Source organism: Scatophagus argus, chromosome 9 (genome assembly GCF_020382885.2).
Source record: "Scatophagus argus isolate fScaArg1 chromosome 9, fScaArg1.pri, whole genome shotgun sequence".
Taxonomy (NCBI): Eukaryota; Metazoa; Chordata; class Actinopteri; family Scatophagidae; genus Scatophagus; species Scatophagus argus.
The window spans coordinates 16,954,790-16,982,784 of NC_058501.1; the positions used below are offsets into that span (position 1 = coordinate 16,954,790).

At 43.2% G+C, this 27,995-nt stretch overlaps 1 protein-coding gene across 3 annotated transcripts; it reads right to left on the reverse strand.

The window, feature by feature from the left end:
- Positions 1-223: 223 nt before the first annotated feature.
- On the reverse strand, positions 224-23,719 carry fam131bb (family with sequence similarity 131 member Bb). 3 transcript variants are annotated; one of them, XM_046399221.1, is made up of 9 exons: positions 23,512-23,719; positions 13,251-13,288; positions 10,841-10,876; positions 10,305-10,407; positions 8,648-8,872; positions 8,332-8,472; positions 6,410-6,717; positions 5,145-5,411; positions 224-4,041 (listed from the first exon to the last, which is right to left on the reverse strand). In XM_046399221.1, the coding sequence occupies exons 1-9, from the start codon at positions 23,537-23,539 to the stop codon at positions 3,832-3,834; spliced, it is 1,356 nt and encodes a 451-aa protein (XP_046255177.1). In that variant the 5' UTR covers positions 23,540-23,719; the 3' UTR covers positions 224-3,831. The 3 variants fall into 3 exon arrangements, with proteins under 3 accessions (XP_046255177.1, XP_046255178.1, XP_046255176.1); XM_046399222.1 differs by lacking the exon at positions 10,841-10,876 and having other exon boundaries at positions 23,512-23,718; XM_046399220.1 differs by lacking the exons at positions 13,251-13,288; positions 23,512-23,719 and having other exon boundaries at positions 10,841-12,580.
- Between the last annotated feature and the right edge of the window lie 4,276 nt (positions 23,720-27,995).

Below are 27,995 nucleotides of genomic sequence, written 5' to 3' on the forward strand. Positions count from 1 at the left end.
TGGAAGCGCATGACAGGTTGAGATTACACTGCTGCCAGGTCTTTCATGGTTGCTGTTTTGTCTGACAGGCACCAGTGAGTTGGCCAGAGTCACCAGCTTCTGCCAAACATGGATTTAAAAAAGACGGCTCTCGAAAGAAAGGGGTGAGTGCGTGAGAATCTAATTATTTACACCCCGGAAAAGATATCCACACATATGCACAAGAAAGGCCATTTGTAGCTTTGTTTATTTGCTCTTTCTCCACCAGAGGAAAAGAAGAGGGGGCAGGTAAAGGAACTGGCGGGGGTTGTAGGAGGTTCTGTCGTGCGGGAAGAAAAGGGGAGAGGAAGAGAAACAGAGAACTGTTGACAAAAGAGGAGAGGAGGAGGAGGGTGGACCATGTGGAAGAACCATCCTGTGACAATCGTCCAACAAGCATGCATAGGTGTGAGTGTCATGAGTGTACACTGGTATCACCAGCCACACTGCCTCATTTCAAACAAATAAATCCAATTTTATACAGACTTTTACAGAAGCCATCCAATTTTTTTACAGCACTTTTTTTATACAGCAGTTTGTTTTTTTTTTGTTTGCTTTTTTGCGACACATTTCCAAATTTTATCTATGTTACATGTCTGATTGCCTCAAATCCCCTTTGGTTGATGTGGAAACTTTTTTTTTTGTTTGTTTTTTGTTTTTTTTAGGCAGTGATTCTTCCAACAAGACAGTAGACAACTTACTGTACACTTACAGACAGACATACAGACGGACACAAATATACAGAACAGATACAAAGAGATAGAAAGAGATAGGTAGAGAGAGAGAGAGGGAGAAAGGCAGAGGACCAGAAGCAGATTTTGAGCATCGTGCCTGCAGACAAATTACTGTAACTCTTGGAAGATGGCAGTAGAATTATACAAAAAAGAGGAACTCAGTTGCAAACCAGTCTATTTAACAAAGGTGTGATCAGTAAACCTTAACATCCACATTTGGCTTCTTGTTATTAGTTTATTCATTCATTGTGATTTTGATAAACAAAAAAAAAAGAGAGGGGGGAAAAGCAATATAACCCACACTGAAGCGGTTTCTTTTCATCCTTCCTTAAAATTCCTTATGAAATAAAATATCTGCTCCCAGAAGGGTTGGTACCTACATGAAAGTATAGACTCTGTACAAGCTGTCAATTATTCCTCCCCACCGAGTAAATGTTCAATAAATAAATGAATATGTGTCGTGGTGTAAAGACATTCTGTTTGCAGTTTTGAGCCCTCTTGTTTTTACGTGTCACTAAATTTTATAATTGAGAGCTGCCAAAGTGTCCATCTCAATTCTCTTAATCTCTTAACAGGAAGGTGTCAGGGTGCGTTTTTCTTGGTGTAAAGTGCTCAAAACCAGACTGAAACGAGACTGCTTTACAATCATGACACCTATTCCAACTTATACTGGAAGGGATTTCAACAAGTCAGTAGAAAAATAAACATCGTCCCCAACATTGCATAAAGAAGCAATCGACAAATAAATTCATTCAAGTCAGTAAACCGTATACATATATATATATATTTTTTTATCTTGAAAGTTTCTCACACAATCATCAAGGTGAGAGGAGAAGGTGCTCCCCAACAGAGAAAAGAATAAAATGGTGGTCGTGTGTTTTTGTTGTTGTAAAGTTCGTCAGCAAGTTCTTCACTTTTATTAACTCTCCTCCCCGCTGGAAAACACCCATTCTTCCTCAGATGAAAGAAAAAGAGTAAAAAAACAAATGAGAACATGCTTCCTCAAACATCGTTAGTGACTATCACACTCCAGGCAGCTGCTTCACAGTAACTCATGATGAGCAGGAAGACACCGATCTGTTCGGCTGTAGAGTTCAGTCCCAGTCTTCTGTTCTGTTCCCTGGTTGGCTGATTTAGTGGCACACAGCCTGTAATCACCGACCCCCCCCCTCACCCTGATCTCAAACTTACTACTATTCTTTGCTTCTCCACTTGTGGACCCACCGGATAAAACTGGCTCCAGTTTGAGCGATCGGCTCTATTTACAACACAAACATTCCTCTGTATCATTTGCCTTTTATGTAGTGGCACACATGAGGGAAGAAAAAAAACAAACAAACAAACAAAAAAATCTGTCCTCAAGTGTGAGCTTGAGCACAATCCCAAAATAAAGCGGGTCAGAGAGGTGTAAAAACATAAAGAAATCATACTGTACTAGAACAATTGTGACTGTGAGTGAGCGATTTATATATACTTATTAGACTATTTACATTTATACGACAGAGCTGACACTGGTCTGTTGAGAAGCCAGTGTTTTGCCTGCCTATTGCTGGTTACAATTTAGATATTTCTATGTTTTGTGTGTGCATGTGTGCAGTGGTGGTCTTGGTGAGCAAGCAGTGAATCCATTTTCAACAGCTTCCTCCCACACTTTTGAAAGACTCGCTTGTTTATCTTTGTTTCTGAAGTTAGGTGTTTGATTCCTGTCCCGTGTGGACCGCGAGGAGACATCAAAAAGAAAAACAACGCTCATCATGTACTGCCGCCTGTCTTCCAGTACATTCAAATAGTGGTTATCATCCTCAAATGAACGTGACTACATCTATGAAAAAAAACAAAAAAAACAAAAAACAAGCAGCTGAGGGTTTGTGTTGTTAAGTGGCTCGGTTTTTGGTTGTCGGTGGTGCTGAAAGCTTTCAGAGTGGGAACTGGGTTAACGTCAACCGTCCGAAGGCAACCTCTGATCTGTTGGATTGCATCAGTGCAAATGAGATTTCGCTTATGCAGCTCTGTCTTTATTTATCCGTCATGAAACTCGCAGCTCACGCCCACCGGCAGGCGCCACTATGGCCCCACCTGGGATACTATGGTTCAGTGCAAAGTCTATACAGTGATGTATAGTACAGGTACTCCATAGTGCTCTGAAGAAACATGCATACAGAGAGACAGAGTAGGAAGCACACTATCTTACAGTACAATCCTTATCTGTGCAGAGTTTAGTGTGTGCAGTCAGCAGGATGGGCCTGTCCCTGGGTTGTGCCTCGGGCATCCTGAAGGGCATCCTGTGCCACAACATCACAGAAGAATTTATTTTAGAGGGTTAATCTGCATTTCACTGAAATGCTGACAGTTTTCGGAGCTTGCTTAAATTACACGTGAAATTGTCTGGGTTGTCGTTATTAAAGTACGCTGTGTGTGTTTGGTGCAGCAGGGAAATTAATTTGATTAAACGCTAATAGTTGAGTAACAGCTGTAAACAGAGTAGTTCTCCTGTAGGAAAACAGTTTAACCTTATCATACACTTATACATAGATTTTTGTCTTCTTTTCTTTTTTTTTGTTGTTCATTACAAAATTGTTCTTATTATAATGTTTTATTCAGATAGATTTTCATAGTTATCATAAGACGATGACAGGGTCGAGTTGCTTGTCTTCATAAAAAGCATGCATGTTTCCGTTCCCCTCCTCTTCAACTCAACTTGCTTTCATTTCCCTGATGGAAATATCTTGGTCAGTTGGTGCTTTTCCTCCTCCTCCTCCTCCTCCTCCTCCTCCTCCTCCTCCTCCTCTTCTTCTTCTTCTTCTTCTTCTCCTCCATCCTCACTCCTCTTTTCAGTTACCTTTGGGATGTAAGGCTTACAAAGAAATAGGTGTCCTTTGTTGCATCAGCTCCTGTCTCACTGTGAGTCCACTTGCAAATCTGTTTCTCACCATTTTGAAGAATTCATCTTGCAACCAAAAAGTGGTGATTTTGATACCTGAAAAGGAACAGATTAATAGATATATGTTGTATTATTACGCTTATTCCTCGCTGACTCCCAGTCAGTTTTGTAAGAAGGAGTCTCTTGACAGCCAGGAACTCAGTTGTTTGCCAAGGACGCAGCTGGCCCCTCCTCATCCTGCTCCTCTAGCATCTGAACGAGGCCGGAGTTGACATCGGAGGACTTCCGCTCTGTGATTGACTCTGCCGGCGGTTGCCCAGGACTACTGCCACCAGATGCATCCCCTTGTTGCGTGGGCGGAGTCAACGTGGCCGACTCTGGCTCCATGCACAGTGTGACCTCTTCCTCCTGACCAGGACACACGGAGCGAAACACGCAGAAGGTTCAGTCAATTTAACGAAAGCTGTTGAGCTCATATTCTTACATTAAAAACTAGCCGACTAAATATGAGTAAGGGTCCACGCTGGTGATACTGCATATTTTATCCCATTAACTATAAATCTTTTTTATTATTCACACTACTTCCACCTGACTTGCACAGATTTGAAGATTGATTTTCCACCTTTCAGGCAACCAGCAGAGTTCAGAATCAACTGAGAAAGACTTTCCTGGCTTGCTTAAAATGATTAATCCGTCACAGTTGACATTTAGTTGTCTACGATGAAGATTTTGTGTCCGTTACTGGTGTTTTGTTAGGTCACAATCTGTTTCTTGTTTGGATGCTGAAAAGCTTTACATTCATGGCTTGTGAAATCAAACATGTTGATACAGAGATCATGAAAAAGTTAATGAATTTGGCAATTATGTACATTAAAGAGGTATTCAAGCACTTTAATACTACAATTCATACAGAAGCTCATAAGAAACATTAAAAAAAACAGAATGGTCGCAAGGGGCCGACATAATCTTATTTTAGTCGCCAGTATGGGTCAAGCTCCAAAATCTCTGGACTCTACATTTCCCACAATGCAACTCATGAGCATCTTTCACTAGACCCATCGTATATTACTGATGACATTCTTTCTGTTCTGTCCTTGTAAGGCTCAACAGGGCCACATTACCCCCAGCAGTTTTAACACGTGGGTTAGTGGGTGAACATTGGTGAAGTGCCCCTTTAAAAAGGTTGCTTGTCAGAAGCCCTGTGATACTAGTTAAAAACAGTTTTCAAACCGGTTCCTGTTGTTAGGTGGCAATTATATCATTGTTCACCCCAAACCAATGTTTTTCTGCTACAGTTTTAACTTTGATGACATGATTAATTGTTTGGACGTGAGCACAAGGAAACGCTCTTATCGCTCTCTTGATTAGTTCTTAACACACTGTCATGAACTGAAACCAACCCAGATCCTTGTCTGGGTGACTGGAAATAAACCTTTAAAATGAAACATAATTTGTAGCGAGAGGAAGCCACCAGTATGTTATCATGTAGTCTAAGCCCACGTTCACCTCACCTTGACCTCCTCCTCCTCCTCCTGCTGCTCCAGTAGCGGGGAGTGCTCTGTTCCCACCATCTCGTCTCCAGAGGGAACACAGAGGCTCGGCTCCACCACCGCCGACACACCCATGTAGCCCCCGGCCTCGGCCTGATAGGCCTCCATCTGCCCCGTGTTCCATAGATCAACCAGTGGTGGGTGAGCAGGATGAACCAGACTGTGGATGGTGCTGTTGGGCGTTGCTTGTAAAGAGTGGTTGGCACTGTGCAGCCTGTGCTCCAGCGACTACAAACAGGACGAGGAGGAAGAATTAGTTTCTCGACTGTAGCTTGTTTGCCAGCTCAGGTTTATTTTCCATGTCAGAGGTGACACAGTGTCAAGCAGCTTTACAAAACACACAAAGCCTTGTGTCGGCAGCCAGGAAAAAGGGAGGCAGTGGGCACACCACTTTCTGACTATGCTAGTGATCAATACCACTTTTCTCTGTACACGAGAAGATGTTTTCTTTGATATAAGAGATTGAAGCTAATCATTTCATTTTGGTTCCAACTTTCATTTTGTTAAGTGTCGTTAGTTTTCCAGAAGAAAAGAAATCAATTTCTGGAAAGCAAAGCACTGTTTGAATTGTTGAATAATTTTGAACTGTATGCTTGCCTCCAGGCAAATTTAACATTTTAGCATTTTCAGTAGAGCGGCTGTGCTCCGACCCTTGATTTTTATCAGTTAATCAGAACGATTATGAACAAAGTAGTGTTCAGTTGGAGAAAAATCCCAAATTATTCCCAAATTACATTGTAGAAATCTTATCATTAACATAGAGTAACATATTAATTACTTTCTAGGATATTAAGTGTTTCGTTAGCCAGATTATCACAGTAATTGGGTGAAGTCAAGAGAAACTTAAAAAAAATGGATTAAAAGAAAAAAAAAGATAAAAACCTTGAGTTAAGATTCAAACTGCTACTTCTGAGCTCAAGAGTGAACTTTCCCACTCAGTGTGTCTTTATGGCACGCTGAAGTTATGTCTAACTAGTGAAAAACAAGTTTTATATCCTGAGAGTTACAGAGTTTTCTGTGAGGACACAGAGGATCACGTGTTGAAAATGGATAATAACTACAGTGTGAGTTACAAGGGTATGTGCCCTGATTCTTAGGAACTGCTAACATGTTTATGCTTTATTGGGCTGACTTAGAGTCAGCATGCTCACATACATTTATCCCCAATTTATCAAGTTTCTCAGGGGGGGTTAGACCCACTCACACCCACAGAAGTGAGACCCTACCTGTTGCTGCTGATACTGCAGGAGCTGCTGTTGCTGGTAGTGCTGGATCTGCTGGATCTGTTGCAGCTGCTGTAGTTGACTCTGCTGCTGGAGTGTGAGCTGCTGCTGCTGCTGCTGTGACAGGAAGTGAGCCTGCCCATCATACCCATCAGTCCCCACAATGTAGGAACCAGCAGGGGGAGATGCCACCCCGGAGGAGGGATCGTTGTTGATCGGCTCCCAGGCATCGGAGGAGGAGAGGCAGTAGTGGCCCTGGGAGACGTATGTGTGAGGCCACACCTCTGCTGAGGAGTGGTGCAATATCTGATCTGGAAAAAAGGCAGCAGCTGCTGTTAGCACGCAACAGACAGAACCATCCTGGGGATATGATAGGATTTGTTATGTTTTAATTCATCATTTTTGGAAGATCTAGATCCCGAACACATCGTTGTTGCTCTTATTTTGCTTCAGTTGCCTCTGATGACAATAACTAGGTGGCCTGTGACAACGTTGATATAATTTTAAGGTTAAACCGTACCTTTCATTGTGTTTGGGTGTCAGCTGTTATCATTCAGTGAAAAAGCATTTGAAGCAGAGCAAACTAAAGCAGGTGGAGTCTGGGCTTTGATCTGGCCTGCCAGATAGAATAAGCAAGTTTGACTGAGAGCTAAATCAAAAACCTCAGCAGAAAAAATCTGCACATTGGCTCAATGAATGTTATGACAGAAACTCTCCTCGATGTCCTGAATACATTTTCAACACTGGCACACCTTTCAGTGCTGATTCATCACTCGTCAAATTGTATAGTGCAATCACAGCTCTGATTTCATGCAGTTTATCTTTCTCTCAAGAGGAAAGACATAAATTGGGCCCAAGAGTAAACACATTTTCACTACGAGCTAAAAGTTTATTTGGTGAGATAATTTGTTGAAAATGTACCAACCGAGCGTCACGTCCTTGAGGTGGTTTATCTTACGACAGCAAAGCGCTCATTACTGTCTGCACCTTTAACCTCACGGGGAGAAAAGTTTCCACAGTGAAAACACTGCCGTGGAGTAAAAATGTCCAAAAGTGCTATTTATACAGATGCAGATGCAGTGGGTTTACCTTCTGACAGTCCATGTTGGAAAATGTGAAATTAATAATGAGCTAACCCTCAAGCCTGGAGAGAGGAGATGGAACAGTATGTTCTCATTACCAAGCAGCATGACACATGCTATACTGCAAGCTGCTTCTCTGCACCTACACAAACATTTGGCACAGCTGTTTTAACACTGACCACATACTTCAGCATTATTACTCTTTGAAATGTATCTTAAATATACACCGTTACACATTATTTATTTTGGTGAAGAAAAAATATGCCAGTGGTTGAAAGCAAGCACATTTACTCGGGTATTGTTTTGATGCACTTTACTTAAGTATTTTTTATTTTATGCCACATTATACTTCAACTGCACTATATTTAAGAGATAAATATTGTACATTTTACTCCACTACATTATTTGATAACTTCACTCAGTATAAACTTTGAAGATCAGGGTACAAAAGATATGATCAAGTTTTATAATATGGTGCACTGTTATATATTTAACTACTTAGTAGTACATAAAATGGAAAAATACTGTTACTTTGACCATCTACAGCATAAAATCCTGCTTCATCGGCAATAATCATCCAATAATGTGATATATTAACACTGAGAGGAAACATTCTGCAGTTTTAAGACTACTTTGAACTATAGGATGGATTAGAGAGTGTTTTTATATGTACTTGAGTAAAAGATCTTAAATTAGTCCCTAATCACTGCTGTATCTTATTAATTTATTTTAAAATACCATTCAGCTCATTTTTGGGAGGAAGCCCAAAATCACCAAGGAATAAGTTTGATTCTGCAACACAAGTTACTTCAGTCATATTTGTTTTCCTTTGTAGTCTTTTACCTCGACTGGTGATGCTCTCCTGGTTGACTTCGCTCAGGTGAGCCACGCTGCCCTGGTTTGAGCCCGACCGCGGGCTCTCTCCATCCATCGAAGACCAGGCCAGGAGTGTTGCCTCCGAGATGGCGAACTGCTGCAGGATACCTGAGGTCAGAATTCAAAGGACGAGCCAGGATCATTGTGAGGGCCAGCATTTATATCTAAATGGTTGAACAACTGGCATAAATCCCAGAAAGTGAGGTGATGAGAATATAATTATGCTGATGACAGCTAACAGGCTCCACGGAGGGCCTGCCCTCATCTGTAGGTGTGATCCGACCTGCAGCGAAACGGGCCTCCTTCTCGCCGTCACTGAGGTCGCTGTAGGCGTCGTTCTCCAGCCGCCGCTCCTTTTCCCGCTCCTGGGTAGTGATGCGGGATTGGGGGATGCCCCCTGCGCCCACCGTCTGCATGCCCCAGTTTTGCCATTCGATCATGTGAGCGACACGACCCTGCGCCATGGCCGTGGGCTTGGTCACTCTCTCCTTCATGGTGCGGGTAACCCCTGCGGGTGGGAAAGTCGTGGCACAGAGGTGTAGGAGAGAGAGATGAGGAGTTGAATGATGCCGCATTTGAGGGAAGATGGACAAACGGAAAGAAGAGGGAGAGACAGACAAAAGACAGACATGTTATCATAGAGTATGTTTTGCTGTCTGTTCATGGATGCTGTGATGGCTTATGGAGCTTATGGATATCAGCAGGGTTAGACTGATAGACTGGTTTGGCGGCTGGGAGGATTCAGTTTAAGAGTTGTTACTGAATAACCTTTGGGGTACAGATGTGGTCATTTTGTTTGGGTCAAAATATTGAATATTAGGCCACAATATCAACTATCCCCTTATTCAACAGAGATAAACCCATACAGAAAACCATTATGAGTCTAATCCTGCTATTCAAATGCCTGTCGTTTAATGAGGGCATTCATGAACATGGATTAGAAGAACAGCTAAATGACAAGGGTTGTGGAGGTGACATTCACGTGTTTAATGAGACTAAACCATTGCCCGTACAGGCCACAGGGAGCAGAGGAGGGAATGGATGCTTCTTGTCTGACAAAGGTGCATCATGGGATGGAAGAGGTTAATTGGGGTGAGGCGGCTACGTGGCGTGAGTAATGAGAGGTTGGGTTGTTGACATGATAGCGTTCACACCTCTGCTAAGCTGCCCTTGCTAAGCAGAAAACTACTCTCTTTCTCCTCACTGCCTGTCTTAGAACTGCTCTCACGCAAACTCTGCAGAAATACACTTTTTTAAAAAAGGAAATTCATCCTCCCCCCCTACCAAGCTAACACCAGCAGATATCTGCATAATGGCTGTGCTCCATATTTCATGTGACCCACACATGATGACACACACTGTAAATCCCTGGTTGTTTGATTCTCTCTGATGGTGGCGCATGGAGATGAGTTTTATGAATAAATTATGGGAATAAATTATGAGACAAATCAGCACCACACCACACTGTGCAGCAGCTGCACTACACTTCACTGTGCTGTCATACATTTCACTGCACTCAAATAAACTGCACTGCACAAAACAGCTGGATCAAACCAAAACCACTGCACTAAAAGAAAGCACTTCACTACACTGCACTTAACTCTGTTCAACACAGCACTTGACACAGTTCAAAACATCCATACTAATACTTGCTCAGGACACCACAACTCCACAACCACTTAACATAAAAACTACACTTCCCACTCGCCACTCACCTTTTCTTAGAGCAACAAGTGTGTGCACTACGTGTGTGTTTGTTGTGTTCCTCAGGCTTAACTAATTCGGTCAATGACTCACGAGGAGCCATTGACGACTGTTATCACAGCGTGGAGAGGAAGTGATACAGGGGAACCCGTTTCGGGTACCATGCTGACTCCAGCACCCGTTGAGGGACAGAGCCAACATGGGGTCGGTTTACCAGTTACAGCACAGACACACACCTGACACACCTGACAGAGAAGACTTAGCCAGAGCCCCGATGCCATAGGCGTTTGAGTTCCTCTTGAGCCGTGGCAGGATTGACGTAGTGTCTTCCATAGACAGCTGGAAGGAGAGACGAAAGAGGAATGGAGGGGGAAAAAGTGTGGAGAAAAAGGATAGTATGGGAAGTGTGACGAGGGCACACAGAGACATCGAGACAGTGTGTGTTAGAGAGGGGTGAGTGGAGAGGAGAAGTGATGGAAATGCTGGGTTAATACAAAAGTTACAATCTGCATTACCCAAACTCTGATTCCAAATTACTGCGTACTTTGTTTCATTTGGCACCAATAAGTGGTTCTGATTGTGCTCACTACCGTGCACCACTACGATAAACCAAAGGAGATCAACTGTAAAGCCAAGGTGAAGGGAGGGAGTGTGAGGGGGTTGTGAGGATTGAGAGAGCTGGTCACTAAAGGGTGAGTTAAATCAAAATCGGTGAAAGAAACAAAAAGAGAAAGAAAGGTCGTACATGAAGGAATGGTGTCACAACACTTACATTGATTCCTTCCCATGAAAATTCTGAACGTCCATGCTGAGGAAGAGAAATAGGAGGAGAGAGGGATAGGGAAAGAGTAAGAGAGCGACAGGACAGAGAGAACATCGACATGCATGGGAGGGGAAATGGGAGAAGACAAAGAGAGGAGGGACAGAGGAGAGGGGAAGATCGCACATCAGACATGCAGAGGGAGAGAAATAAAGAGAAAGGGAGAGGAGGAGGGAAAAGGCAGATACACAGGATTTTCCAGGAATGAGGAAGGCAAGAGTCAAGGACCAGAATGAGAGGGAGAAAGGAGGGGATTAAACAGGGGATCAGTATATTTGCTTAGTTATGTATAGCAGAGTGAATACGCTATGGATGAATGAGTCTCCTCTCTGGTTACATGTGCTGCCAAAAACACTGAAAGCCAGCAGAAAATCACGTGTGAGTGTGAGAGACAGAGATGTCAGTGCTGTGTCGAACAGTATCTGATGCTGCAGACAGACAGACAGACAGGGGAGAGAGGCTAACAGTGGGGAAGGGGTGTGTGTGTGTGTGTGTGTGTGTGTGTGTGTGTGTGTAAAGGCAGATGCTGGGGACAAAGCAGATAAGCAGCAGCCTCTGCCACACCATTCTTCTCTATCAGCTGGACTGACACTAACTAGATGGGGGACACTGGTGGGTTAGTGGCTGTGCTGAAATGTTTTCACCTTCCTGTCAATCTGCGCAGACAACCGAGGAAGAACAACAAAACTGAAAAAATCCCTCTTGTCCCATGGATTCATCACACATGCCAGTATATTGTCTCCAATTGTATTATATTAGTTTTTTTATATGTTTGGCACCCTGCAATGTAAGCAGCAGGACTGAAGGTATTGTTTGAGACTTAATTTCTTTTTTAGAGCTACATGAGAAAATTGCTGGTACTCTTATGTTTGTATGGTAAATATAGGGCTGTGACCAGCAGCTAGTTTGCATAGCTCAGAATAAACACTGGGAACAGGGCTAAATGACTAGCCTGAACAATCCAAAGGTAACAAAATCCACCTTCCAGAACTTCTAAAGCTCACTAATTAACATGTAATATCGGAAAGACCCCAGACAGTGTCTAGTTTGTCACATAACCCTAATAAAATGGCAGTTTGACATTTTGAAACTTAGTTTTTTGGTTTTTTTTACAGATTAAACAAACAAGATGTGGTGTGTTACTTAGAGAGGGATTTTGTTAGTACCGGACAAAGTCAGGATAGCTCTTCCGACTCTGTTTCCTGTCTTTATGCTAAGCCAAGCTAATAAGCTGCTTGCCGTAACTCCATATTTAGCATACGCTTAAGTTAAGATACACAGGCCTAAATTTAGCTGACAAAACGTACTTACTGAAAGTCATATTACCATGTTTATTTTATCATTATGGCAGCAGCACTTTAATGTTGTATGTTGAGGTGGTATACTGTATACTTTGCCGGACTGTTACATGTGAGTGACTACCAGGGTCAGGTTCCATATCTCCATCAGCTACGTGCAGCATGTATCCAGATAGCTCATGTTAATCAATATCAGCCTCTTCCTGTTCTTTTCTTCACTCCTTTTTCTTGTAATTCTATTCTTTGCTCCCACTACCTCGCTCTTTGACTCTTTGCTCGTCTCTCCCTCCCTCTTTCGTCCTCTCCCTCCACAGGAGTGGGTGTGATCGGAGATTTAACACGCTTGAGCGGTCGAGCTCGGCCCCTTGAAGCAGCTTTCCCGATGTTCCTCCGATAGCCCTGGCAACACTGGTGTGTATGTGTGGTTGTGTCTTTCCTTTCTGTGTGACTGAAGGGCATTCTGGGGCAGGATGCATAAATAAATGATGGAATCAGACCACAGCGCATTTACTGAAAAAGTAGAGTATTTTAGTCCAAAATGGTTTCCTCTACTGTGTCCTGTCAGAGGGATCAGTTTTAGGAGCATAGGATCAGTACAGCAGTAGGAGAGGATAGCAGAAGGAAGGAGAGGAGGATATAGTAATGTTCTGCACAAAGCTGGAGAAGGAGAAACTGATGTTTGCTGTTTCGCTTTGAACCAGCACTGAGCGGTGACTCTGTCAGACGGACATCAAGCAACAGACGTTATAACAACAGCAATGAGCCGAACCAGTGATTGTTCACTCTTCCAGCTACGCCTCCCCATCTTTTGCAGGGAAGTGTGGTGGAAATGAAGTGACCGACATTGATGTGATGTGTGCCAATTTTCTAATCTACTAGCATAAGCACGGGCACCTCGAGGGCACCACACACAGAGAGCTAGTGGTGTGAGCTGCTGTAGCTCATCACATAGCTGCGGGTTTTAAATCAGCAGCCATTTTGGTTCCTCAGGTTGGAGGGGAAACAGTCCATGGTTAGAGGAAGTCAACAAGAGTCGCAAGCCAGAGGGATTGCTGAGGACTTACCTGCTCCCCATCCTTCTGGACTGGCACGCCATCTGCCGCTGAGAGCAGGGTAAAGGAAGAGACAAGCAGAGAGAGAGAGAGAGAGAAGAGGGAAAATACATTTTTACACTTTGTAATAAATTCTCATTGAAATCACAAGTGGAGCCTTGTGTCCATTGACCTATTCCTACATTTCATGAAGATCTGGGTAAAGTTCAAAATGACATTAAAGTCCCTACATTCGAAAGTCCTACAAAATAACAACATTCACATGCAGATAAAGAAATATATTGTTCCCTTCACAATAGTTAATCCTGTATTAACTTTCATGGACTATCCAAGTCATATATATGTCAGCAATAGTAAACACGCTCTCAAAAATGTAGGGGGGGAAATAACAAAATAAAATAAAACAACAACATACATAATAACACAACTGAGTGAGGATAACTTTCTCGCAACAAAGCCATTGTGGCTACTGAGTTTTGGTATTACTGATAAGAGTTGTAAGATTTAAAAGATCCATTTAAAGAAGGGTTCTGTAAATGTATTCTCCTCAACATGTGTGCTCAATGTTTGTGCAGCATTTTTCCCCAAAGAAAAACAAGTGAGTACAGTTCCAAACATATGCAAAAATGTTTTCTCTTCTAATTTACATCTGGCACATATTTGAGTGTGCTTAAGAATTCATTAACTTAGAGGGGCCTACACTTCCTCTGCTGAGGATGTCTCATCACCAGAGTCTTTCTCTCTTTACTGAACTTCCCCTACATGTAAATGACACCTGCATGTCAGTTCATAATGCAGTATGAAGTGTCAGTGGCAGATCACGCACATAGCCATCTGCCCAACATGCTGTAGATGGGAGTCATCTCAAATACACACTCTCTGTTGGATAAATGAACGTTATTATCCCTCCTCCTTCCTGGCTGTCCAAATCCTAATTAAAACAGTGGTTTAATTAGAGAGACTGTACTGGTAATGGAGTTTAAACACAGCATCAGTCTCTAGGTGCCCGCGCTCCGTATCAAAGGGTCTGCATGTGCAACTCTCAGAGGGGCTCACTCCTGTATCAGCACCCTGTGTCTGTGTGAGTGTCTGTGTGAGTGTCTGTGAGTGTGTGTTTGCATTTGAACGCATGCTGCCGAGCCAATCACATTTTTCACAGCTGCATTTCTGCAATCACGAGCGACTCCTCGGGTGCTAAGAGAAACACAGAGTTGTTGGCTCTCTGGGTGTCCAGCGATGTCTGTGACCCACTGACCCAGTGATTCACAAACATCAGCTCCACTCTGTCTCTGTTGGGCTATCAGATATTACCCTTCCCTCTGAACTCCATCCAGTCGCGTCAGATCACTGCGAGGGCAAGAGACGAGGGACAGACTTCATTCCAAATACTGACCCTCTTTTACTCGCAAAGGGGGAAGGTCTGCCAAGTACAAATCAGGATCGCCTCACTTCATTTGTACAGTTAACACAGTATTCAAACCAGGGATCTTCTCATTTCAGGCGTGTCCCGCTTTGACGATGATAAAAGTATCATTATATATCTTCAGCCTGTCGTCTTTAATACATTTTGGGGAGACACTTCCAGGAGTGCGTTATCTCTCGTTTGTTCGACCTAGTTTTCCTCAACCCACTTTCTGCATTTATTCTATAGTTAGTGTTTCCCTACATAGCAAAATCAGCACACACAAATCAACATTGTAAGAGTTACTTTCAACACTAAAGTGCCCACATGGGTCTACACCACAGGGTTTTCATTTTATTCTTTTTTTAAGTTTTGGTATGTTAGCACTCTGAATAAGTTATTATTGTCTCTTCTTTTAGTTGAAATTTAACACCACTCAACACTAATCAGAGTAAGTCTTTCTCAACAACAGTGTATAGTGTTAGATATAACTCCACACTGACACTGTATGGTATACCTGAAAAATAGTTTTCAGTTATCTATTACGTGTAAAATAAATAATGATAAAATAAAGAGGCCATGTTCAGCTTAAAACATTTATTTTAAAACATACACCACAGTAACTTTTCTTTAAAAAAACATTTAAAACGTGTAACAATAGGGAACAATGTATGCTCGCCATAAATGAATGTGTAGAAATTGCAAAGAGCTTCATCATGGGTGAGGCTGAAGACATAGTGAGCTTTGAACAGTTCATCAAAAGCAGCCACCGATGTCTGAGCCTTGCAAGGGGTGGTCTTCTGGTCCGCAGCCATCAAGAACCTTTGGATGGTCTTCTTTTGTTCACCGATGCTGTTTTAGATCCACTTTTTCAGAAAAGTAGTGATGCTAACTCCATCCTGTAGTTAGGATGACACAAAGTTATTAGATGAGCTAGACTTAGATTTAAACAATTGCATATGTAATTTTAAAATTATATGAACAGAGTCCAAATTTCTATGTTCTCTGTTACAATTTTCTAACAACCTCCTACTCACAGTTCCTACAACTAACTGCAGACTAGACCGAGTACAGAAAACTGACAGTAAATTGTCTGCTTGTGCTGAGCTGATCTTTGACAATAATGACAAAACCAGGTGTACGTGACAGCTTAAAAGGTGTGATGGTGCGCGAGTCTTGTTCCACCATAGAAGTCATGCACTGACGATGTATTTGAGCTTATGCTTGGTGCAGCAATTCTCTGATACATCAATACTAATAATGTTGTGTGGTCCACGAAAAAGACAGCGAGTGGTGCACCTGTAGCACCTGTAGCACCTGCAGCGGTGCAGGAAACAACAACGGCGACAACCGTTGGCTGTCCTGCTAGTTTCTGTCAACTGTACAAATATCTTATCTGGAAATGCACATATGGGTTGCTCATGGGTTATTACTGAAAGCTATTTAGAACTTGTTGCTTATTGTTTATACATACTGGGTACCGACTGTGCAGCAGCCCTTAAGACTAATGACTGAAACACAGTTGCAGTTTGTTACTTAGCTTAGTAAAATCATCGCTCTCCCAAACAGCTTCAGTAGTGTTTTGCCATCAACTGAAACTGCTGTGGTGTGACGGCTGAGGAGTTTAAAGGCTAGCGCTAACTTAACGGCCACAGGTGGCACGGTACCAGCAGTTCACCAGAAGTATCGGGGGCAGGATAATGTGAAATATTTACATTAAACATAATGTTATTACACAAAAATAAATCATACTTACCCACCAAACAACGCTGTCGAACTGCAAAAGGCACAGTCTGAACGCCTCCCGAGGTTTGTCCACGCGTCGCTTTAATGCAAGGTGACACCTTAGGTGTCATTTCCATGTTAGAGTTCATAGTAGAAATTAAGAGAGTTGATTCACTGATTCTCCATTTTAACACTAACTATTTGTTCTCAGAGAGTTAAATATAAGATATTTATACTCTATTAAGAGTAAAATTAATTCTATTATAATGCCAGAAATGTTCTCAATTTGCTGCACCTCTGAAAGTCATTGCAAAAATTACATGAAGTTACTGTACATATAAAGAGCTATTTTGCCATACGTTATTACAGTAAATTTAACTTAAAGGGGCACCCCACTGATTTTCAAAGTCAATTTCCTACTCACAGGGAGAATGAAACAGTCTGGAAAACATCAACCAGGTATGTCTGTTAAGGAGTGGAGACCACAGGAAAGTTTTTCAACACAGAAATGGAGTTTAAGGCATGGCCATTTACAAGAAGGTTAAAAGTTAATTTTAAGTCTTCAATTTCATGATAATGTAATGCTAAATTGTGGAGTGTCCCTTTGATATGTAATATTTATTTCCAAATTAAATGAAACTAATAAAATGAACATCCAAAATCTCATATCAACTAATCTTTACACTGCATTGTGTAATCATAATGCAGTACAGGACCCTGAAAGGTTAGGTATCTGTGTGGAGAAATTGGTTTTCAGTGATGAGTTTTGCTCAGCTGATGTGAGTCAAACATGACTTTGCTCGCTGATGTTAAGAACCTGACACTGAAAGGTAACATCGCTGTTTCAAACTGAAAATTCTTCTTCCTGTGAAACTGTTCTGAAAACATACTGTACTTTATTTTGAGCAACTTAACAAAGTGTTTCAAACCTGTCTAGGGGCACTAACAGCAGCTGTTGCTGGCTCCCTGTGAATCCACCTTATTGCCATTAAGCTATGAGACACCGTGAGAGTGTGAACGAGGCTTTCCTGAAAAAGAAAGCAGCATATAAAGAGACTACTTTCCATCCAGAGGGCGTACACATTTTTATTCAGCCGCTTGTTTCACTGTTTGAAATGAACTCTATGTGACCTCAGAAGGATTAGTCAAGCGTGTTTGATTTTTGGCACTGTGGAGTGCGGTGTGAGATGGTTACTTATTGGCTGATATCAATTAGACAGAGGGATGTCTTATTTTCTGTCTGGGCAGGAGAGAGTGTCCCAGATTTTTTCGCCACCTGTGTTAAAAAATCTGCCCCACAAACGCAAGCTGCGCGTATATGCACACCCACATACAGTGGACCTACAGCAACGTACAGAATATGGCACAGGAACATGGACAATGCCTCTCCCTCTCTTTGGGTTGCTCAGTGTCTCCCCTCTTCATCCCTTGGCCTCGTTGGACCAATTAGTTGATTAGCAGTCACTCTCTTGCAATATGAATCACAATATGGCTCAAGAGTCTTCTGGACTGCAGCAATACAAACTGCCACTGGGAAGCCCTCCAGCCTTTACACAGCAATGGACCGGAATCATTAAGTACAGTGTGTGTATCTTTGTGGATGTGTGTATATTATATAGTGTCAGCAAGCTGCAGCCTCATACGGGATTTCATCAAAGCCATGTGCTGTTTGTGAAGTGAGTCATGACAGTTTGGATGTCTTTATCGTGCAGCGATTAGCCAGAGTTGTTTATAGTTCTCAGAATATCTCCATAGATGATGGGTCAGTAGTCATTACCCTGGATCTCAGCGGCGTCTTAAACCATGGCACGCTCTGTATCTCTGCACTCGTGTAGGTGATGCTCTTGGGCTCTCAGCAGCAGCACAGTAAGCGAATGCATAATTCTGCTCCTGAGAAGCCAAACAGGATCACTCCTTGAGGAAACAGCAACAACAACAGAGCACATGACCAGAGCTCTGAGCCAGCTTTTCTTCCCCTGGCGCTCTCCCTCCTCCCCCGCATACACAGCGGTGCAGCACTGGATAGCCCCCTGCGGTCATAGGGGAGCCAGGCTTAGCTCAGCGGAAGACAAGGAGCGAGTAGGAGTGAGGGAGGGTGGGGAGATGGAGGAGAAAAAAAAGAGAGGGAGCAGCGCGGCCGTGCGTAACGAACAACCAAAGATCTGCAGCGGCTGCACTGTCAACTCGGGCTCTGACTGGAGTGGCTTGACGACTCCCGCTGAAGTGGGAAGCATTTGAGCGTCATCTGTCTTTTGTAGTCCCGGTGCCCTGCAGCAATATCGGCGAAGAACCAGGGGGCATGGTGCTTGTTTACCATGACAGCTGCAGCAAGGCTGGTTGCCACGATGGGGTACCAGCTTGGATGGCAGCCCTCTTGCAGTGATATGTGCAGATGCCGGGCTACTGAGCTCTAGAGTTCAGAAGGAACACAGCTGAGGACCTGAACTCAGACGGTTTTGAGAAATTGGTCGAGGAAAACGAAGCTGAGCATGTCTCAGGACATAATCCACGCACACGCAGGGGCTCTGACATACACTTAAAGAGGAATTAAACCCCTAAACCACTTTTTTTCTGTTGAAAATTATTCGCAATCTACACGTCCCTGTCATCAGCAGGCACACCTCATTAATCTGTTTTGGCATCAATGTGGCTGTCGTCTTGTGCAGGTGTCCATCACTGACACAGGGTAAATAAGTTACAGCAGTCATTGCTGCACCTACTGTGGTAACTAAAAATCTACAGCACGGAGTATCTTGGTACATGCAGCTGCAGCCCAGCATTAAACCTGATCACTCCCATAAACATCCTAATGGCCTCCTGAAAAGGAAGAAAAAATGTTATTAACCAATTGAGTTTAGATGAAGGGAAGAGAAGCTGCAGGGGCGGAGGAAATCAACCCAGTAAAGAGTATTTGTATCCAGGAAATCCTTGCTCTTGATATTCAAAGGAGACTTCCCGTCTTTGAGAACATGGCCTTTTTCTTTATCAGGACTGATGTGGTTGGTAGCTGCAGATAACAGATAATCAGCGCTGGTTGCACACTGATACTGAGCATATCCACAAATGCACATAAATTCACAGATCAAATAGTAGGCATGAAATTCTCTCTTTCACAGCATTATGTTTCAGTCTCATAACACACTCTGTGGCTGAGTCACATTGTTTACAGAAACACCTGCCATCGTGTGCCCACACACAGACCTCTTACTTCTGATCTGCCACATACTGAAAATGCTGAAAATAATATGCACAAGGACCTGTGTACATACATGCCCACATGCATTTAAATTAATTCCCATCCTATAAGGCAAGCCATAATACCTACATAAATCTGTAGGTACCTTACGCTATATCTGCTACACCGGAGACCTTGGACGTAAAAGCATAAACACACACACATGAAAGCACATACACACACGCACAGACACACACAACCACATAGGTAAGGGTCATCAGGTCCCGCCGTGTCTCTGAGGTACTACATCACTGAGTCATTCACCTTGAATGTGTTCATATGTGCAAGGCTTTTCCAACTTGGACAGAAGCCAATCACTCAGCCTCCACCTCACAGGCAGATGCTGGGACATGGTATCTGTTGTTGACTGTATGTGTGTAAAGGCATAGCACGGCGGGGGTGTTTAGTTTTTTAATTTATTGGTTGGGGATCCCTCTGAGTAGTGCAGTAGCAACACAGTGGTGGGACAATGTGTTAAGGCAGCAGTGGTGCCTATACTGTATTCACACCCACACATGGGTAAATATAGCTGCAAGAGTACAATCATGCGAGAAGCAGATGTAAACTTGAGGTCATTCACTGGTCCATGCATGAACATGTACATGTGAACATGCAGACACAGATACAGGATACTCTGTGCTACAAGCACATTTCACTCAGTACCAGAAAAATACGTGTGCAGACACACACACACACACACACACATACACAGAATCAGCTATTAGTGTTTACTGAATCACTAAGTGGTGTGTCAGCAGTGGCACTTCATCAAAACTAACTCAGAAAAAGTGAGGAGAGAAGGAGGGAATCTGCTTAGAGACAAAAGCACAAACAGGTGAGAGTGGTCATAATGTCCTAAATTCATATCTATAATTTCACCACTGCAGTCTGACCCATAGCATTTATCTTCTCACTGCACATATTGTCCCAAATAATACAGTGATTAATGTTGTGTAGCGTGGCCTGTTAACTGCATACAGGAAAACATTCCTAGCTTTAGGCACAGTTATTGGTAGGAAATGGCATTATCAACACTACATGCTGCCCAAGAATTACTAACACTGTGCTGGGCAGCTATAGAAATTTGCTCTCTCAATGAGGCATACATAAGCAGCGTACTGCACGCACAAGCTGAGTCACTGACAAAAATGCAGTTTGTAGTTTTTTGCAATAGATCTCATTGCATTTCTGCACTGGTGAGAAGAGTGTGCACCTCCCAACAACTGTTTCTCAAGGCCTTCGCTCTCTGAAGCACTGATGGATGCAGGCATCTCATCTACTGTGCATCACTGTTTGTCTTTACCTGCCCCTGTGACAGTGATGGTGCAGAGCAGCTGGGAAAAAACAGATGTTTAAAGGGTTAGGATTAACCGCTTTTCCAAGCCAGTTTAAAACTACCTGGAATATTAGCTGACATGGAGCATACAGCACCTCCTGCAATGGTGTGGAATTTATTCTATGTAGACTGAACCATTTATTGGCAAAAAGAGTTTTAAGCTCCTGAAAGTGAACTAACGTCAGCCCTGGAATTAATGTTAGTTCTTGTTTGCTTTTTTTACACTGAGTCTGAATTAACAGCCACAAACTCACACACCTGCAGCATGAACCGTTATCCCCACAGGTATAGTGACTATCTAAACATTTCCCACGATATTGCTTTTCCGGTGTACAGGGTTTATGTTATGTGTAGCCTCTAACAAACCTCTAGTAGGAAGTAATATCAGTATTAAGACTGATACAGGGTAAAGCTTGTCCTTACAAGGGATCATAAAGGTTTCTGTTAATAATGCCACTACAAAAAAGATGCCTCTGTAGTTTCTTCAGAGTCACATTACATCTGACACCCCAAAACAAAGTAAAATGGGCAATTTCCTGCAGGATGCTATGCAGCATGTCACAGGAATGCCATAGTAAATAACACACTATGGTGTGTGGGTCCAAACAGATATCGCAGCCTGGCCATGGAGCACACGCCCAGATATGATGCAGCTGGGAGAGATAGTGTTACCAGTGGGCAGACAGATACATCAGGCCTACTCCTGTACAGAGACGGATCCAGTCCTGCTGCTCCTCCTGTTGATCTCTGCTTGGCAGTGTGGACTACAGTTGAGAAGACCGATCAATAGCACACACTACAGCCATTCTCACCCAGGATAAACACGACTGTGCCTCGAGACCGGCAGCACTCATCCTGATTCCACTGCTTACAAGAGAATCACAGACTCAGGCACACAAGCTAATGGCCTCCTCGTCTCTTAAGTGCTGTTTATTTACACATTCATATGAGATTATATTGTGCACATCTTAAGATAAGCACAAACTGAAGTGAAATATTCCATTAAGTAGATGTACGTTCTCAACCACATATTACTGACAGGTTACTGTGTACTTTATCACGGCTCTTCATCACTTATCCCTGATTAGAAAATGCTATTACTGAAACATTCTTATTGAATTCTGGAGCTTCTGTCATTGCTTGTATAAAAAATAAGCATCAGTATTCAGGTGGCTGACAATCAGATTAATGTGGCACCTTTTCAAAGCTTTCTGTCTACTTCAATCACATTATTACCAGTCACGGGGCTCCTGTTTTGACCCAAGTGTTGAGAGAAGATCCTAACCTCCTCTTCCCGCTCCGCAATCTGTCATACACTGTAATTTGGATGGCCTGAGCTACTGTAACACAGTTTCAGCTGTATTCAGCTCACACCTGCATTCCTAACTGTGTCATGTATTACTCTTACTTCTGCACTTGGCTATTTTAGATATTTCTAAAATCCTCTTAATCCAGAATTTGCATTTAGTTAAAGAAAATGAGGGGGATAACAAGGTACATCTTGCACAAGCACAGTGAAAATAAAAGTCTGCAACCTGGTTTTGACATTCACGACCCCCGTAAAGGTTATGCACTTCTCAGTGTGACGTAAAATATGTGTTCAGACTGATGCCATAAATATGTTTAAGAGCCTGATGTGCTAAGTGGCTCATTAATATTTAATACTGAAGGAAGTCTGTGTTTATTTTTGCCTTTGAGCGTGATAAGACGTGCAGGATGTGAACGTGCACTGCAACATATCTGAACTATACTAAATCACTGACTGTTTAACAAAAAAGATATTATTTATAACAAACCCTCCCATTCTTTCTCTACGCAGCAGTCCTGCTGTTGGTTTACTTAACATGTGTGGGTTTATCCAGGATAGTCCTGAAAACTCCCATCAATCCCACACAACCTCGCCTGCACATATTTGCCTGCACCTCTCCCGCCTCTCTCCATCGCCATCCATCCGTCTCCCCTCCTCCCTGCCCGCCTGCCTGCCTGCACTCAAATTCTTCCTCCGCTGCTTGTTTCTTTATCCCTCACTATCCCTATTATTCATGCAAATAATAACTAACTGTGCAAACGCCCCTGACAATGGTATTATCCCTTTTCTCTTTTTCCTCTCCTTCTCCAATCCATATCACCCTATAAATAAGCACTATCACAGCGTTTCCCCACTCCCGCCTCTCTCCTCTCCATCCCTTTCTGCCTCCTACTCATACACGTATACATACTGCCAAACAGCATCATAAATCAAGGCATGAGAGGAGAGAGGGAGGGAGGGGAGTGGGGAGATGGGGGACGAAACCACACACACAGTAGCACATTTTAACACATATTGTCTCTGACATCTTGCCTGTATACTGTGCGTACAGCCTCTGTGGAGGCATACATCCACAGCTTGCTTATACTGCACTGCAAGGAAAGCAAACAGCTGACACGCGCATACACACACACACACACACATACACACACGTATACAAAGCCTGTCCGTAGTCTCAGACCCTCGCTCCTGCCAGAGCCTCCCACCCTCCCCCCCCAAAGAACCCCTGTACCCTGCAACAAGAGAGGGAAGAGAAGCGGGGCTTACTCAGTCTCCTGGAGCCGATGCATCCCATGGTGTATTCACAAAGGCCCTGGATACAAGCGTGGAAGTGTTACCCAGACACCGAGCATTCTCCCTCTTCCTCCTGCGACTCTCTCTCTCTCTCTCACTCTCTCTCTTTCTCTCTGCTCTAGCTTCTTTTTCTTGCTCTGTTTTCTCTCTTTTCCTCTCTCCCTCCTGCGACCGCTCGCTCGATCACTCACCCTCTCTCTCTCTCTCTTCCCCTCTCTTCCTCCCTCCCTCGCGCTCCCTCTCTCCGGTGCAGTGTCTTAGAAGAGATGCGGTTAGTAAGTCAGTATGCCTGAGGGAAATAGATTGGGACTAAACAAAGATGTGAGGCATTATTAGCCTTATTCAAAAGTAACAAGCTATCAATATCACCAGTATGTTACCTGTAATATTATGCTTATAATATTCAGTTCAATTCGCAGCCATGATTATATTTACCTGAGTTACCGGGACTGACACTGATGACTGGATAATTTGTAAAACAGCCACACGTGTTAATCTAAAAGGAGGTTAAAACAACAATTAGATTGACTGTGTGTGTGTGTGTGTGTGTGTGTGTGTGTGTGTGTGTGTGTGTGTATTGGGTTGCCACTACAAGATCAATAGCACAGAGCTGACGGCGCCGGGCTGCCATTGTTGTAGATATCTCTGCACTGCTGTAATGTTGTTGAGCTAAAATGGGGGATTCTCTCTCTCTCTCTCTCTCTCTCTCTCTCTCTCTCTCTCTCTCCCTCTCCTGTGTGCGCTCAGCCTAACAATGCACTGCAGCGGTATCCTCACGCCTCTCCATCTCAATCACCCCTCCCTCACATCGATTGCTCAAAAACGAAAGAAAAAGAAATGCATGCACATACACTAACACTAAACAATACTGGACACACACACACACAAGAGGGTTTTCCTTCACACCCAAACTGGTGCTGAGTCTCCACCTCTTTCTCTGTCGTCTCCCTGTATTGATCCGCCCCTCAGTCATCTGTGAGCTTATATCTCGCTTTCTGTCCACTGTGAATCACGTCCCCACATCTTCCTCAACTCCCTTTTCCCTCCTTTCTTTTCCTTCATTCTGTCTACCCTGGAGAGAACATGAGAGGAGCGGTTCTTGTATCTTCATTCCTCTCACATTTGACTTATCTACATCTCTACCACCGCACCTAAACCCTCAACCTTTCCTAATCCTTGTCTCACCTCAGGTTCATATCAACACTTGCACTCTACTTTGCTTTATTTATTTTATTTTATCTCTCTGTATTTCTTATTCCTCTTCCTCCTCTTCTGTCAGGGCAGCCCCGTGGCCTTCTCTTTGCTAATTACACATTTATGTGTGCTGTAAGTGTTTGCCCAGAAAATGACGCAGGAACAGTCTGGACACTGAAGAGAGCATGTGCGGCCACTCGTGTTTGTTGACTTTACATACATGGTGCGAAGAAGAAAGAGACGACGAGAACACGACAGATGGAAGGACAGAGAGACAAAGACAAAATGGACAGATGGGGAGGGGGGGGCGATGAGAAGGAAAGGACAGAACAGTTGAGTCATGTGTGAGAGAGGTGTGGAGACAATGCTGTGTGAAATAAAAAAAAAATCAGCACTCCACAACGGACAGAGGAAAAAGACAACAATCTGGTCACTTCGTTTAAGAACTAAACAGATACAAAAGAAAGATACAGAGGCACGGCTGCAATATCGTAATAAAGGTTTTAAGTGGATGTGTGACTTGCCAGACATAACAACTCATACATAATCCAGCCAATCCCTGCACTGTGAGTTTATATATAGATGTGTGTTAGCTCTCTCCGTTGAGTTCCCACTGGGGCAGAGGAAACGAGGCTATAGGCTGCTACAGGGGTCAGCTCCACTCGAGGATGTTGGCTCACATACCCTGAATCTAAATCTAAAGCTTCTCTCTCATGTGTGTAATTGCAGACAGAGTGTATTGTCTGAACCCGTCTTCCTCACCGGCTCTCAATTCCCCCTCATCTGCCCATCAGTCTGTGTAAGTCACTGTCTGGAAGTCTCTATGAAACTTCAGGTCAGACTGTCTCGTCTCATAGCATCATTGCTGAAATCCTTGGTTAGTCCAGCTGTATCTATTCTTTTAAATATGACTTATGCTTGATTTTCATATCCTTTGCACACTCTTCTGTATCAAAGGTCATCTTGATCTCCATTTTCTGATGTTTTTTAGAACCATTAATGGCTCCATGCTATTTACAGAACGATTAATTGATGAATTGAGGACATACTCTTGAGTTTAATCAATAATAAAAAAAATAATCATTAGCTGCAACCGGATCACACACACTGATATGCTTCATAGGTGTATACACAGTGCACCTATGATCTATGATATGGACCATCAATGCGAGACAAGGTCAACCACAGAGGGAAAAAACTCTCGACACTAATCTCACCCATGATACATGGGCCATTCACACAGATGACTCCCTCTCACCGCCTTTTGTGACTCTTCCACGCGTGTTTACACTAATGCTAACAAAGCATGTGCCGTGGCATGAAACCGCCTTGCAACGCATGACACGGATGACTTCTATCGTGTTCCTGTCAGCAACATCTCTTGTCTTCTTATCTGGGCTGATGGTGCTGTGCTGAATTTAAATGCAGCAACTCCCTGTTTAGTATTATCTCGGGGGGCCCACACACTCCTCATTCCTGTAATCAGTGGCTTTCATGTACCTGTCACTATCTGTCTATTAGCTCCTGGTTGTTATGTAGGTTGCACCTCAAGGATAAAGAAGAACAGCTTTTATACTGTCTTGTTCACTCTAAAAAAATTTGCTCTGCACTGATGAATGAAACTGCCTGTTTCCAAAGTCATTTTTAAAGTTGGCAAACCATTTTTCTTTAAAGAGAACAAGCTCCCGACTGGTTAAACTCCGTTTTTCCATTACACATTGTCCTCAATTCATCACTGCCCACTGCTTTCCATATATCTTTATTCTGTGCTCTGCTGAGCCCAACTGCTGCCAGTGTGTGTTACTACATGTGCTAATTGGAACCACATGTTGCACATCTGCCCTCAAGGAGCCACCAAGTTAGTTAGACAGACAATGTGTATGTGTGTTGAGGAGGGAGGGAGGGAGGGAGGAGGGGGGGGGGGGTATCTCTATCTGTCAGGCTGCACTGGGTTTCACATAAAAAGAACTGGAGGAAAAAATGCATGTGGGGAAGAAGGGAAGGAGAAAAAGATGAAGTGGGGAAAGAAAAATGGGGGCATTCTCTGTGGGTTGTTTTTGAGGAGGGAAGGAGATGGGTGGGGAAGAGGGAGAGGGATATAAATGTTGTTATCAAAAGAGGTAGCCTCTCATAAGTGCTTTCTAATGGCTGTGGTTATGTGATTAGCTTTGTTTTAGCCAGAGGGAGATAGAGTTTATATGTATCATTAGTTGATGCTCTGAGCTGGCAGTTCACCATTTCCAGCTGGAATTCTTCTGCACACATATTTTTGGAGTGTTTTATGTGTGTGTGTGTGTGTGTGTGGGTGGGTGGGATGAGGAGTCTGCACTCACAATGTCTGTGTATGTGTTTGCACGCTCACACAAAACGTTGCATATGAGGAGTTCCCACCTCTCCTCTATTATTTACAATTCTGCTTCCTTCTCCCCTGCAACTACCCCACATTCTCTGCTGCTCCTGCCCTGCTCGTCCAGTCCACCACCACCACTGCTGCACTGTTTATACCCAGAAATGATTCAGTCCGTCCACCTCAACGGCCTCCTCGAAGTAATTTTCTGTGAGTTTCCACTGTACTCACCCTCTCGTCCTTTATCACATCTCTAGCTGATGTGAGAGATCTTTTTTTTTTTTTCCTCCCCTCAAGGCATTTCAGACTGGCAGTGAACGCCACAGTAATATGTATCAGCCTGACACCTGCTGGGGGAACTCATGCACTGCAGTCTCACACTGGCTTTGAGCGGATGCCAGTTTGGCAGCAGAGAGATTTTTCCTCCTGGTGCTGAGTGGGGAGACCATGTTCTGTCACAAGTATGCAGGTTCTCATCCTGTCTAAAGTATGGAATGGAATTTCTGTTTGATGGCTAAATGGTTTTTGCTTTGTGTGCACAGCTATCACCTCCACTGCAGGCTGCATGTTTATACCATCTGGAGTGCAAGATTTGTGAATGTTATAAGTTCCTTCGTCAGCTTTATCTCACCTGGAACAGTGCGTGTTTATTTGTTTGTTTGATGTGTTTTGTTGAAATTTGAAATCTTGCACATGAGACATCAACAAAAATGGGTTTTGCATTTAAAATGTTATACCAACAGAGGAAAAGTGGAAAGCAATACAAAGTTATCATTTCCAGCTGCTCAGACACAAACATACAGTCTACTCTGCCATGCTTGTGTTTTGTGCCTTTAAAATGCACTTGGCTGTGAGCAATTAAAAACATTTACATGGCATGCAAATGGATTCCAATTTTGATAATTTTGATTTGAAA